Source organism: Topomyia yanbarensis, chromosome 1, assembly GCF_030247195.1.
Source record: "Topomyia yanbarensis strain Yona2022 chromosome 1, ASM3024719v1, whole genome shotgun sequence".
NCBI lineage: Eukaryota > Metazoa > Arthropoda > Insecta > Diptera > Culicidae > Topomyia > Topomyia yanbarensis.
In genome coordinates, this window is record NC_080670.1 from 146,611,370 (window position 1) to 146,626,709 (window position 15,340).

Sequence of the window (15,340 nt, forward strand, 5' to 3'; positions counted from 1 at the left end):
ATTCAACTCTTCCTGTTACTGTGAATACTGTAAACATGGTTGTCGTTGTTGTAAGTACTATCGTTTTTAAATTGTGACCTATTTACCCTGCACCTTCCATTAAGTAGGTATCACGAAAGGTATTGACCTTTTTACTACTGCAAGTACGACTGCCAGCAATGTGAAAATACGCATTGCTGAATGTTTATCAAACTGGCAGTCAGCCGACAGTCTCCCCACGTACGCTGATATGCATCTGAATATTCAGATCTTGATCTAATGCACGTACATCACCTAAACGAAAGTTGTAATATAAAGCGATTTACCAGCAAAGAAGCGGGGATTATTAAAATCGGAAGCGGCGGTTAAGTGACACTCTGCTGTTCTGCTACTGCTGGTTGGCGTGCGGATGGATTAGACGGACAAGACAAACAGGTCGTCTTGAAGTACTCAGCGCACACCTCCACCGAGAGAACCTCAACCGGTCAACGCATTAACGGGCAACTAACACACCTGCGAGGACCCCATCACATGTCGCGTCTTCAAGTCGCCAATCCATCAACTGCACAGTACCTATCTGTCTGCCTTAGGCAGTCACTTCAGAGAAACCAGAGAGGATATACCGCGGACACAAATTACTCTCTGTAATCTTATACCTGGTTATAAGACGGTTGGGTTTATACCTGCTCTGGTTAGTCCGTATTTGCACTTGATTGAATATAGAACTGCGTACGGATGTTTTAGAGCTGTATCGTAGTGACACCGGTTTCGAAGGGATTGAACTTGGTAATTGGGACTCAGGGATTGTGAGGTTCGTCGCGGTACTGGTTTAATGTTACTGGTGTACTACGTGTGTTGATTATTTCCTGAAAGTTTATGTTCACCGCGAAAGTTGCGATTTGTGAGAAGCCAAGTGCCTTGAAATGGAGTTAAACAACACGGTAGAGAATCTGCTCGGGATCAGAGCTGTAGTCAATAATGACCGTGAAGAGGACGAGAACGAATCAATTGTGTTTGCAAAAGCAACAGCCATGGTCGTTCTGTTCGCCGTAAGCATGGTATGTGGAGTTGTGCCATTTAAACTTGCCCAATGGTTCAAATGGACCGACAGCGCATCGGATACAAAAGCAAGTTTGGTTGTTTCGGTACTTCTGTCGTTTGGCGGAGGAGCCCTCCTTTGTACCACTTTTCAACATTTGCTGCCGGAGATTAACGAAACCATTGCAGAACTAACACACGCTGGATATATTGCCAAGTTAAGGTTTAGCCTAGGAGAATTTCTGATGTGCTCAGGTTTCTTTATTATTTACCTCGTCGAGGAGCTAGTGCATGTCTATCTGCACAGGCACGAGCGAAAAATGAAAGAAGAAAAACTCAATGAATTGGAGGTTGCCGGTGGTGCTATAATGAGAGGAACACATGCAAGAGAAAGTATTATAACGCGGAAGAAAAATAGTGAAATCCGTAACGGAAGCATTTCAACAGCAGATCTCATCCCCAATGATTTAGAAAACCAAAAGCGAGGAATCAAGACAGAAATATATGGCTCCATGATGGTTGATAACACACAGCATCCCCACGATCATCATGTCCATCATCACCTACCGCCTACAAACGTCGATGGGAACTTAGTTTCCTCTTTACGTGGTTTACTGATTGTTTTGGCACTATCGGTGCATGAACTGTTCGAGGGGCTTGCGGTTGGATTGGAAGGATCCGCTTCGACCGTGTGGTACATGTTTGGTGCGGTAGCAGCACATAAATTTGTGATAGCCTTCTGTGTCGGAGTGGAATTGATTGTTGCACAAACAATGTTCTGGCTTGCCATCGGTTACATTTTCATCTACTCTGTGGTTAGTCCACTCGGTATCGGAATCGGCATCTTACTGAGCAACGGAACCAACGCCGATGACATGCAAGTTGTGTCCGTTATTCTACAAGGGCTTGCCTCTGGAACCTTGCTATATGTGATTTTCTTCGAAGTGCTTTCCAAAGACCGGTCCGGCCTGTGGCAGTATCTGGCGGTGCTCATCGGTTTCTTCTTTATGTTTGGAATCATGTTCCTAAGTAAGTAGATATTGCATTCACGCTGAACTTTAGAATGCAACAGTACTCGAAGATGTCCGCATGACGCGTGCCGCACACAAATCATTAATTTTTACAACCGACTTTTTCTTGATCTATTTACTTATTGGGAAACAGTTCAATGAAGAAGTCTATTTTAAAATACTAGTTTTAAGAATCTGAAGAAATTACTGACCAAAGGAATGTTAATTTAACTTGAAATAAATAAACTATATCTCTCCATTTTACAATGTCCCTCAAAAGTAACGGGCGTTAACGTTTTGGGTAAGGTTCTGAAGTATTGGTAGTATTATTATATGTATATGCAAAATGCGAAGCTACCAATTACCTGGCGTCGGCATCTAATCGTGTCGGAAAAACCTTACGTCGCTTTGTTCCGAACATGCGACCTGTTAAGCAAAACGAACCATTCAAACAGGTTTTTTGACGAATTGCATCTTTCAATCACGTTCTGTTGAGTAACGGGGCATATGCTATGTACCTGTGATGAGCTAACTGGAGCAAGCAAGGAACATTAAATAATCCTATACGGACAGCACGCGCCATCCGTGGTAATATTTTTGTTCCTTCGAACCAAGGTAGATCTCACATGCTGGGAGAGTTTCACGTAGTTAATAAGTTGTATGTGTGTGGCTGTAGTAATTTTCTTTCATCGTAAGTTACCTGTTCCTGCATGTGTGTTGCCAATCAGAGCTGCTACAGTTGAACGTGTTTGGCGGGCTTGGCTGGCACTGCTCTATAGTGAATGGTCTCTGTCATGAGTAACCTTGATCGGCGAATAGGCATTGAAAATGAACTGCATCAGTAAGTTTAAAGCAGAGAGTGTATGAGGGGTGGGTTTTTTGTTTGGTTTGAACTGGGAAGCGTTTTCAGCGTATTGTAACAACAAGTCTCTCGGAGAAACCCGCAGTTAACATTTGATAACTCCTAGTATCAGTGTGCACTATGCTTAAAATGAACTAAACTATGCTAAATTTATTTCTAAGCTATTATGTACATAGTTTTTACGAGAACAGTTTCAGAAGTATTGATTCTGGAATCTTATTGCTGTGTTGGAAATTAATAAACAAAGAAGAAGAATGACGACAGATAGTACGGTTTAATAAAAGAGCGTGATATTCGTTTCACAACAATTTTATTTGAAGGGTATATAAAGTGATGGATAAAACATAAAGATGGATAAAACATAGAGTTATTTGTCAATGAAATCAATTTATTTTTATAGCTTTTCAAGCATAATATAAACATAAAACATAGAAACCGTATTAAAAATACAGTTTTTGACTTTGCCTATGCTTTTTTTGAAATACTTAAGGTGCTATCTGTATATTGATTCTTAAATTAATGCATATTTAGAAATTACGCACGAATTATAATTTAAAGCAGATTTACATTAGTGTATAAGTTAGACAGTTTTGAAAAGAAACAGTAATCGATCATTTGAGTAGTTGAATAGTTTTGCGTTTGCAGTGCACAGTCGACCAGAAAGAGAAATTAGCAAAACAAAACCTGTAGCGCTTTGGGTAGGCAATTCTTTAAACTACTGTCTTCGGCAAAGTATCTTGGTTTTTCCTGCGCATTCTTTTGGTTATTTAATTTAGTTTGATTTTTCACTTCACATTTTAGAGGTTTGCAGTATTCGACAAAGCTTTTGAACGTTTTAAACTATGACAAGTTATTGAAGATATCTATGCTTATAAAAGAAGCAACAAAATTTCACTGAAATCCACGTTTTTTATACCCACTATTTTCTTCGTATTCGTTGAATTTTTTTGCAACATAGCGCTTCTTTTGGAACTAATCATTTGCTTCTATTATACAAGATTTTATACAAGATTGCGAATTTTTGTAAAATATGAGCGAAAAAATAAAAAAATTGTTTTGAAAATCAGTTTTCTCAAAAAGCTGCAATTTTTGGCAACAAGTCATCGAGGTTCCTTAGTATACGTCCTACCAAATGTGAAAGCATGCCGAATGCATTTTGACATATTTTAGATATATTGAATTCAAATTTCGATAATTAACTCTCTAGTTTCCAGGCTTCATAAAAATCTAAACAAAACTACCAACACATGATTTCATGTTATCACCCGCACGATCATTTCTTTCCAACATACAGACACGTCGCTTTCTGTCAAAGACAATTGAAGTTTAAAGTTGAAAATTCGGGCAACGTAGAAAAAATCTATATTGTGTTTAGTGATAATGGTCATTATTCATTTTAAAAGTCCCAATAACTGAAAAGAAAATATTTTTCTGGGATAAACATCGCGGAAACATACCTAGTTTGTGTGGATATCTGTGTCCTCAGTATCCGATTTCCAGTATATTTTCCAGATAATTTTATTGGATCGAGGCAGACGCAAAGTTTATTTTATCTTGTGTTGATGCGACAGATATGCTCGTGTCGAAATGGAAAGATAATGATCACTCAGGACTATTAAACAACAATTATTGGTTCAATTAACCGGATTCTAGAATTACCGCATTCAGTCTTAGTGTGTTCACCAAAAACGTAGATGACTACAAATGTAACTGCATTGTTCATTGATCGTCGCGTTGATTTAATTTTAGGTGGCGCATGACAGTAATTTTCACACAAACAAGTGGTCTGCAGAACATGATTCCGCAATTGCGAGTTTTAACTCTGTAGTGTGAACATAGTGTTACATACATTAAAACGAAATTCTAGTTCGTTTTAATATACATAAAGAAGCTCTTCCGAAGTTAAGACTGATGGTACACTCGAAATCTCATTTTTATAGAATCATTTTTGAATCCTGAAATAAAAACTCAAAAAGTGTGTGTGATATTTGAGGTGCTCAAAAGAAAAGTTGTGTTCAAATTTAAGTTATTTATAACAACATTTTAAGACTGCAACATTTTTTGCACTATGGATATTATCCATTGGATAATGTCTGAGTCATTATCGAAATGCCGTGACTGGACTTGGGGTGATTAAATATAAAATCGTTCATTAATTCTTGAAAAAACTACGATTTCGAACGATATTCATAATCATTCTCAATTTCATGAAACTCTGCACATGAACATGAAATCTTCACATTAACTATTTCACAAAGTTTGGATTATTTTGTTTATTTTTCTGCGATTTACAAGTTTCAAAAATTGTGAATAACAAACGTATTCATGAAACTATTCGTGTTTCATGTGCATGTGCAGAGCTGCATGAAATTGAAAATGATTAGCTATACATTTTTATACTTGTTTCGTTCCCATCAGGTAATTTTAAAAGTTTGTAGTGAAAAATCCTTTCCTCACAAAAAAATCCGTGACTCATGAATTTGTATTAAATAATGTAATTTTTTATCAAACTTTGTATGGACATATCTCCTAGAGCAATTATTTTTTGATAGAACTCATATACCAAAAGCGCTATTCAAGCATTATGGAAGAAAAAGTAAACATACTTATAAAACATTTTTGCTCTCGATCCTGTTTTTGTAACGTAAATATGTCATTCCTCCAAAGTTCGTGGTACGTTGTTCACGAATTTAAGAACATTTTTGACATTAAAAATGTCTTACTCCACTATCTGGGGCTAGGTGTCATTCTAAAATCTAAACTATCTCCCATGTAACGAAACTATGTAAGGTTTGCACGCTTATAACTCCGATATTACTAGATGGATTTTAATCATTCATACACCAACCGATTCAGAAACACCTAACTTAAATATTGGTAATAATTTAATATCTCCCCAATAACAGTAGACTTTTGGAAATTGGTAAAATTAAAAAGTTCACAAAAAACGGGAAAAATACCATTCGTGAGGCAGATTTCTCAGACACAGCCAGTCAAAAGAGGGCAGCTTACCCGGTCAGCGTGGCAAGCAGAAAGTTAGCTAAAGTTTAGCAAAGCGAAATTGATGCTGGCAGAGTTTCTGCGAGCATTTTGCGCGATTTGTGCGAGAATTCTGGCAACGAATTCGCTCAAATGCAACAACCGTTTCTGACAAAAGCGGTTACACCAATCGATTCTGCTCACTTTTATCCAGAATCGAGCCAGAAATGTATGGCCAAGATCTCTGCTCGCTTCCTGCCACATCTTTGTCAGACGTTTTGCTCGATTCGTGCTAAATTCTACCAGGTAGGAATTGCCAGAATCTTTGCACAGTTTATGTCCGAGTTATGGCAGGGTTTAGCTCGGTTCCTGTCAAAATTTGCCAGAAAATGCGAGCGAAACCGAGTTCGCCCTAGCTCAACTAACCCGACAGGGTACGCGCAAAAATCTGACAGGGCTGCCAAACCAAGACTTACAGAAATATAGCAGAGCGGTCTCCTGCCAGAAAATTTGCTCACTGGGTAGTTGCTCAATAAAACACGAAAAGTCATAAATAGAAGCAACGCATGTCCGTTTAAATCAGTTGTTGCTCTTATCCCACACGAGCAACGTCGTCTCCGGGCCAGCGATGCCAGATTCTCGCGACATTAAATCCGTAGATTTGCTCTGCACTCAACAAAGAAACAAAAGTATTCCAAATTAGGTTTTACACCAACCGGCATAACCCCACAAAATGATGAACTTCGTTTGACAATTCTCGGTGGTTTGTTTACATAGGAGTTACGTGAGTTCGAATGTGACAGATGAGCACCCGTTACACTCGAACTCACGCAACTGACAAAGTAAACAAACCACCGAGAACTGTAAAACGTGAACTTCATTCAGCAAGAGTTCATTCGTGTCGTCATCTTGCAGAACTCAATAGTGTTTTTCACCCTATTTAGGGATTGTGTGCCCAAATTCAATTCCAAGTTAAAGTTGTATTCATAAATGAATTGATATTTAGTACTCTACATATGCTTCTTACTAGTAGGCAGCATTTTCAATACACAACAGCAGTAAAAAGCATTTTAAAATAACAGTCCAACCGACTTATTCAAGACGCACTGTTAAGGCCTATTTGTAACCTAAAAATTAGCAATGCGGAAAAATTTCTTAAAATTATATTACACAATGGATGAAAAGTATTTTTTAGTCCACATTGTACTTGTAAAGCTCCAAATTTTATATGACAATATCTATAGAATTGTTCAGTCTAGTCGAGGGTTCTAACGTCGCTCATGTTGTTCGTTCAGGAACCATTCTTGTTAGTTCTACAGTAAGAATACAAGTTTTCAAAATATTTTTATGCCAGTAATTGTGAGATATCGTGATATTAGTTCCGTTCCTTTGCACAACAAATCCGTATCGCACCTTCGAGCGTTATATGGAACAACAAATTTTAAATCCCATCGCTTGGTTTCAACCTATTTAATGTGAGATATCTCTCTGGTTATTCTTTTTTAACCAGCGTTATCTGCCCTTTTCGTTTCGTTTCACTTAATCGTACGCTGCCTGGAAATTCACAATCGGATGGTGAGTCCGCTTGTCGTATTTTCGAAATTTGTCCAAGATATATCGCAGAGTAAACGTCTGGTCCGTCGTAAATCGTCTGTGTTGGTATTCACCCGATTCAGCCAACGGGCGCAGTCTTTTAAACAGAACAGGGCATTCATAGGCGATATTGAGGATCATGCAGTGGATTGCTTCGTCCTGCTTGTCACTCCCGACTTTTAGATGTTCGAACGTTATTGCCATCTGGCCACTTATTCTTAATACTTATTGGTGATTGTGCTATCCCAAATTTTTGTTATATTGTTCGTTTATATGACGCTATTCAATGCGGAGCCATTGCCTTTTATATATTTACAACAAATAAAGATAAAGATTTTTTCAATAGGCTAGTAGTATTTCCCTCGCGCGCAATTAACTATTGCGCACGGAGCTTTTTTGTGGGGGGCATTTGTAGCAATGCCTGACGGTCATTCAGTCTGCTTCTTTGATCGTCACTTCGTCCATGCTAACAACGCAGCAGTTGCTTAGAATTTAACGGTCGGTTGGCTTTGTATGCTTCTTCGATTTGCTGACTACGGTCGTGAAACCTTCCGAAATGTCCCACATTAAATTGCACCACGGAAAAACGCTGTAAAAAATTACCAAGGTTGTCCCATTCTTTTCAAACTTTCAAACAATGCAATATAATCCATTAGTAAGTTTTTGGCATATTTATTTTATTCAACTACAACACCACAATCTTACGCTCGCACATTACGCTTAGCTCCCCTCATTAGTTTCTGTACAACATCTAGCTTCAGCTTCTCCTGTACGGAAACCCATTTTTTCTTCATGTCTTCCTCAGATTTGACCTCCTTGGGATGCTTCCGTAGTGCCTGCTGTATTTTTCGATGTACCTTAGTTCCGGTTCATTTCCTTGGGACCGAAAGTAGCCCCGTTGCCTTCGTACCATTCCAGAACAACATATGAATAGTGGCACGAAGCTAGATCCGGCCAGAAGATCGTAGGACCCTCGGGTTATTTCAACAGAGGACGCTTCTGAAGACACTCCTCGAGATAGATCTCCCCGTTTACAGTCTCGGTAGTCAGGAAAGGCTTACTCCGTTTCTATTCTATTCTATTCTAACCCTTACACAGCCAGTATTGAAAAGCATCCTGGAAAACACTGCAGTTATTCTGTAGTGTTTTTCTTGTCAATATTAATATTTGAAGCATATTTTCATATATCGCAAATATTAAAACGGCCAGGCCTACTGTGCAAAGTTGGGATTGAAGATGTTTCAAAATTAGACGACAATTAAATTATTCATTTAATGAATAAGTTAATCAACGAATTTTTTGAATCTTAAAGCAGGAAGAAACTAGGACAACCGTACCAACCGTTTCAGTTTAAAGGGGATATAATAAATCGTTGGGAGTGACTTGGCTAAGAAGGTTAATGTCACTCCTTTGGTCCTTTGGGATGCACAGTGGGACGAGTCCGGACTTAAGTCCATATATGAAGGTTATGCGATATTCTCACTAGTATTTTCCTCGTATCAGCTGAGCCATCAGAGACATTTTCGCGAGATGTTAGGTGATTTGAATGTAAAATGAATTTTTGACAGCTTTTTGAAGGGCATAACTCAAGTGTTTTTTGCAATATTTGACCATCGATCTACATAGGGTTATACTCGTTTTTCAAAGAAACGGTTGATTGTATGCATTGCATTACTTCACCAAAATTATCCGTGTGTTAAAATTACATTGTAAAATCGCCAAAAATAAGTCACTAGTTGGTATAGTTAGTGTTTGGATAACTGTTTTTCATGAATTTCTATTGAATTCGAACTTCTAATGCGATATCAACAACAACGCCCGCGAATGTCCGCAATCACACTATACTCATTCGAAAGCTTTTAATTTTCTCTTTAAAATGAGCCTGTGCTAGTTTTGCGAAAACTTGCGATAAGCAGTCAAAATTTAAAAAAACTGTGAATGGAGACGCATGGTTATTACTGATATTGAATTTGAATAATTACTTTTAGCTAGCATAATGGCACGTATACATGCACAACTTTCAAATAGTATTGAGAGCATGATCTACAAGGGTTTTACTAGTGAACAAGAGTAAGGAGCGGAGTGGAAGCATGGTTGTTAGATGGTAAAGCTATTAAGATTTTTTTTAAATCAGTAAATATTTTCAATCATCTGAAATATGTCATAAAATGTTTTTGGAATTATTTCTTGCTAACTTACGCAATAACTGTCAAATTTAGTGAACACAGCTCTAGTCATTTGGTGAGACTATTTTGATTCGAATTTGCATAGCACTGATATAGCTTAAGGTTATGCAACATTATCCAAATAAAATTAGACCATTTTTAAATGTACCATATACGCGGAAAAGGGTTTTGGACTTATTTTTATTTAAGATAAAAAATAAGCAACCTAAGTAACTTAAAACACACCGTATAAAATCGTTAACCATATTGTTGATTAGTGAATGTAATTAAACATTCCGCTAAGACGCTCAAAATGTTTGTTATGAAAATGAAAGAAAATTTAGTTTCCATATCAAGTAACTTACTAATGAATTAAACGTTTCAATATTAGTCAAGCACATCTTATTTGATCTGCACAAACAAAAAAGTCATTTCTAAAGCCCCATAATGAGATGACAATCAATTCGTTTCAATATGGAAAACAAATTCCAAAATTACTATTGAAAAAATCTTTATAAAAGACAAAATACTTACTTTTGAGCCACTCTAATAAGTAGTTTTAAGTTAATTTCTATTTTTATAACCAAAAAAGGAATTCAGTGCACAAAAATTTCTTTAAATGTTTTTTGAATTTTTACAATAAAATAATTATTTTTGAGCCACCCTAATGCATAATGATTTTTTTTACAAGTGTTAATATCAAAGCCGATTTAGCACACGAAAAATGATATACACAAATCTTAAGAACGATTTCGTAAAAAAAAAATTTTGGGGCACCCTAATGAATAGTAAATGTTTATTTTTTAAATGTTTTAATATCAAAAACGAATTCAGCGAACCAAAATTACATAAAACATCTTGTTTGAACCGATACGGAAAAGTTTGGACTTAAGACCACCTTTTGTTCTAAGTCGTGCCACTGTGGGATGGGACAGAGGTATTTACACCTTGCCCTGGCTAATAAGCCTTGGTTGAAGCGCCTTTACTCGCTCTTAATTCGCGGCCGAGAAATCCGGATGTTTTTTCGAACTATTCTGGCTGCTTCTGAAAACTGGAAAATCTGACCAGCAACAATCGTACTTTCTCTTATTCTTATTCTAAGGGATTACCACGAAACAAGCGAAAAAACGACTGTCGCCGGTCGGACCCTCCAGCCCTCAACTGCAACAATAATACTAACGAACCAACCAACGAATTTCAAATATAATCTTTTAGAAAATGGGAAATAAATCTGACTCACGTGTAATAAGATCATCCAGAATGCTGTCATCTATATCTTTCGTGATGGCGGCCTTGACTCCCACACACAGAATATTCACGATTTTCTGGATTCCAACTGTAGTTGTTGTTACATTCAATCGAGCCCAGGAGATCCCTTATTGAGCCAGCCATCGCTTCAAACATTTTTTGAATGTTGAACACTCCGGAGTGAACGGCTTTGTCGGGTTCAACGAAACCTACAGCCAGGAGGTCACCGGAATGAATCAGTTCTGGGTTTGTCAACTTTGAGGGGATTTCCTTAGGTAGGGCCGCTTGCGGATGGATACCTGTGGTCGTATCTCCTCGAACTCAGTCCGCTTGGGCACGAACTTCTATATGCAAAATTGTTCTCTTTATCAGCTGAGTTGTTGAAAAGCAGCGAACGGAAAACTTTATTTTCTCAAAAACGTGTCAGGAGCGAAAAAAACACCTTCGTCGTCAGAGATTGCTGCGATCGATCTTTCAATGTAAACTGATAGGATATCGTATTCAACAAAATTATAATTGTGAGTTGTGTTACGAACGAGGTTAATTTCTCAGGAAAGGCTTACTCCGTTTGCCACAAAAGCAAATCGCTTGACAAATCATGTATTTATTGGCAAACTTTGAAAGTTTCTGCTTCCTTACTTAATCCGGAACATCAAATTTGCTCTGAGTGGTGAAGAATAGTTGCCCCGGAAGCTACAGAATGTCCGCCTTGACGCAAGTCTTATCCATGATGAGATAATGAGGCTTCGTCAGCATCTGGGTGTACAGTTTTCACGTTCATGACTTTCCCACCAAATTTTTCCGTTCGTCACGATTTGGAGCCTTCTGCACTTTGTACTTTGTTTCTCCCAGCCTTTGGCTCTCTGAACCAAAGACTTGGACAGATTCAACTTTTTACGCACACCCTGACCGAAGCATTGGATTACGCTTAAACTTTTTCACTACACGCTTGTGATCCTGACCACTAATAGAACATCCATTCTGCCTGCATTTCTCCTTCCATTAGATGCTCACAGTTTAGTAGTACCTTTTAATCATACGACTCACGGTTGATTGCACGATTCCCAATTGTTTTCCGATGTCCCGATGGGTGTCGCAAAATGAATTCGCGACGTTGCTTTTCGTTCCAATTTTCGAAACACTGACAGCTAAAGACGCTGAATTACTGAATAAAGCCTCGCCATCTTATCCCAACTAAATGACACTGATAGGTTTCGTGCTCGATCGGAATGACACTGACAGATAAATGGTAAACAAACGATTGACGTGACGAGTCTTTATCCAGTGGGATTCAACGTCGTTCTGACAGCGATAAAAACACAATGTAATAAATACTTTCTAAACTACTTCTTCCCAAATTTTCAAGAGAAAACATCCCGATGTGTTGTGTTGTGTTGTGCAGCGTTTTTTTCATGATGCAATTTGATGAATCTTTATCTACCATTTGCAACTTGTTTGGCGGTGCTATTTGTTGCTATAAAAGTACTGGATGTAATCGTTGATGATTCAATATAAGATTCTGGTTTAGCTGTCGTTGCTGGTTGGACCACTGCTTGCGTTTTCGCTTTCGGCGTTGAAGTCGAGATTTTTTTTTTGGTTATGGCAAAATTCAATGTATGCCCGCCGCGCTGGAGGGAATATTGCAGTTGTTTGCCTCGTCCTTAGTTCGTTTGAGGCAGCGCGTTCATTCAGTTATTTTCGATTCAAATTCAACTTCATAGATTACACAATTCACTTTTTCTCGAAAATGTAACAGATGCCACCTTCTGCTTTTAATTTCAAAGAGCTCATATAAAACACATGAATGTTTAGGTGGGTGAATGCATTAATATTGCCTCCGAGCTGAAGGCTTTAGACTCTGCTTTAAACTTCAGTCAAGATGCAGATTAAAGAATGAATAAGGCGTTGAAACTGAATCCTGGTTGCGGTTAATGCAGCAGAAATGGGGAACAAAAGAGAGATTTTATACCACTGTTTGCCTTAGTTGTTCGTAGAATTGAAACGTAACAGTTTGTTGGTTATATGTGCCAGTTGGTTACATTTTCCAGGGTCACGAAGAAAGGAATGGAGTGTTCTATCCGCATTCTCACAACCCGGACAGCGTAGGAAATGGGGAACAAATTCCTGAACACGTCTTTATCGGCAACAACTTCGTCGTCTTGCGACATGAATTTACGGATAACGCCATCAGGAGACAAATCATGTAGTCTTCCGTCGATTGCACCGCCCTCCTTGTGGACGGGGACCTTAATCTTAACTTAATCCTGTTCATAAAGATGTGTCATGCTGTTACTGTAGATAAATTGATCTAGTGAGGTACGAGGTATGCATACCAGAGCCAAATTTCGAACATGTTGAAGCTGAATGAGATTAACGTTATATCTGGCAATACACATATTCCCTTTTAACGTGGCGTTGGTTGCTGTACAGATTTAGATAACTCTAATTGCTTTAGTAATAAAAGTTTTTCCTTCTCGTGTTGTTGATCGCTTTCACGTGTCATTCATGGCAAAGCTTTCCTCATTTTTGTTGTACCCTCATTCGTACGATGTAGACGATCATATCGCTCCTTTTTGACGTATAACCGCTTTGAGCATTCGCTTTCTAGTTTCGTCAAGTACATATCCCACATACCACCAGAACATGGTCAGAGGCGACGTTTGTTTCTCAGAAGGTCCTGACATCAATGACATCGGAGAAATACCCAGCTGATTTTGGATCGCGTTTTTCCATTCGGGATTTCCAGTTGTGCTTCTTAATAGCATTTCGTCTTAAAAATTGCTACAGATATTCATATTTACATCGGGCCGCGCCGAGGTTGGTCAACCAATATTTCCAACTATCAAAGACAACTGTCACGATACTCAGTGTCCTCTTCGCTTTTACCTGAACCAGCGCCAATCGATCGACAAATCAGCTGTCAGGCTACGAAATAAAACAGTAATCAGGATCCAAGATATCGATTCAGATAGGAGAAAACGTTGATTGAATTCTATGAAATAAACAATTTATCATTTACAGATGAGACTATATATTAAATTCTATTCAATACGACTTTTACTGGATTTATTGATTTCAACTACATATAATTTTAGCGACTCATTATCGCCGAAATGCGGTATAACTTTTGGAAGGCGTTTTATAAAGCAGGGTCCATATTCTCGAGTTGAATTTTTGATCGCTGGTATTTATTATCGCACAACGTGGTTTTGCGGATTCTCCATTTTGTTAAGATGATTTTCCAATAGAAAAAATAACTGTCGATAATTGGCAACCTTCTTCAAAAGTACACTGAGATAAATCCGTAGATTTCCGTAGAAAAAATTGCATTTCCGTAGATTTTATCTACGGATCCGTAGATCCGTAGAAAACCTCCAAATCCGTAGATCTACGGAGATTTCCGTAGATCTGACATCGCTGCTCCGGGCGATGCAATAAGCGCTATCGATTTTCGGTAACGTTGGCATTTGCACACACTCGCACCTAAGTGACTAAACCATATACGGTTAGTTTATAAATAGAGGTGACGCGTACCCGTTTGAATCAGTTTTTGTTCTTATGTCGAACGGGTAAGATCATGGCTGCAGCGTCTGGGCACTACAATAAGCGGTAGACGCTACCAGCACGGTGTCACAGAATGATTTGCAAAGTGGGTGGGCGGGGTGGTTTTGATTTAGTTCAATACGGTGTGTGCTGCTTAAGAGTGTTGCGTTTGAAAAAAATATATTTATTTTTATGCATGCGTGTGCGTTGTAACTTGTTAATCCATGTTTACGGCGCTTTGTAGCTGCGTAGGGTAAAGAGCCTATTGGTTTTCATGTTTCATATTTCGGTTATATGTTTTTTATCAGTAAGGCATCTGACAACGTGCTTCTGTAGTTATTGCACTGTTCAGCAGCGTAGTATTTTATATAGGAGAGTACACTCAGGTTTTTTTTAAATTTACGCGGTTTTCATTAACGCATTTTTTTTTAAATTTACGCGGTTTTCATTTACACAGCCTGTATCCCCTGCGTGAAAAATCTGAGTGTAATTGCATCGGAAACAATCACATTCCCAGCAGAACTTTTTGTTTTCTAATTTCAAACACTTTTGTTTCGTACTGCACACAACGGAAAATTTTAAAACAGAACTTACCGTCCCAGCAGCAGTTGAAGCGGGTGTTCTTTTTCGATTCAAATTCAAGCCATGTCTTAAGCGTTACTGGACTTAAAATTGTTTTCCCAGTTTAACCAGTCAGAATATCTGTCCTACCCTATGTATTTAAAACACAGTTCTAATTGCGATTTAAGGTATACAACAAATACGGTTGGGTATACTAATTTAAATTTTAAAATAAATCTGTTTTAAATTATATGAAACAAACCGCTGTACTGAAGATATAATTATGTCAGTCCTATTACCACATAAAACACCTATATAACATAAAACGCTGCAGAATTGGTTTAATAATACAATGTTTACAC

The 15,340-nt window shown here is 38.1% G+C and overlaps 1 protein-coding gene across 1 annotated transcript in view; it reads left to right on the forward strand.

Annotated features, from left to right (window-relative positions):
• Positions 1–309: 309 nt before the first annotated feature.
• Positions 310–15,340, forward strand: part of LOC131676725 (zinc transporter ZIP1) — a 60,854-nt gene continuing 45,823 nt past the window's right edge. The window contains exon 1 of the mRNA XM_058955997.1: positions 310–2,046. Coding sequence (XP_058811980.1) covers positions 903–2,046 — 1,144 coding nt within the window. The 5' untranslated portion in view covers positions 310–902. The remainder of the gene's footprint in view (positions 2,047–15,340) is intronic.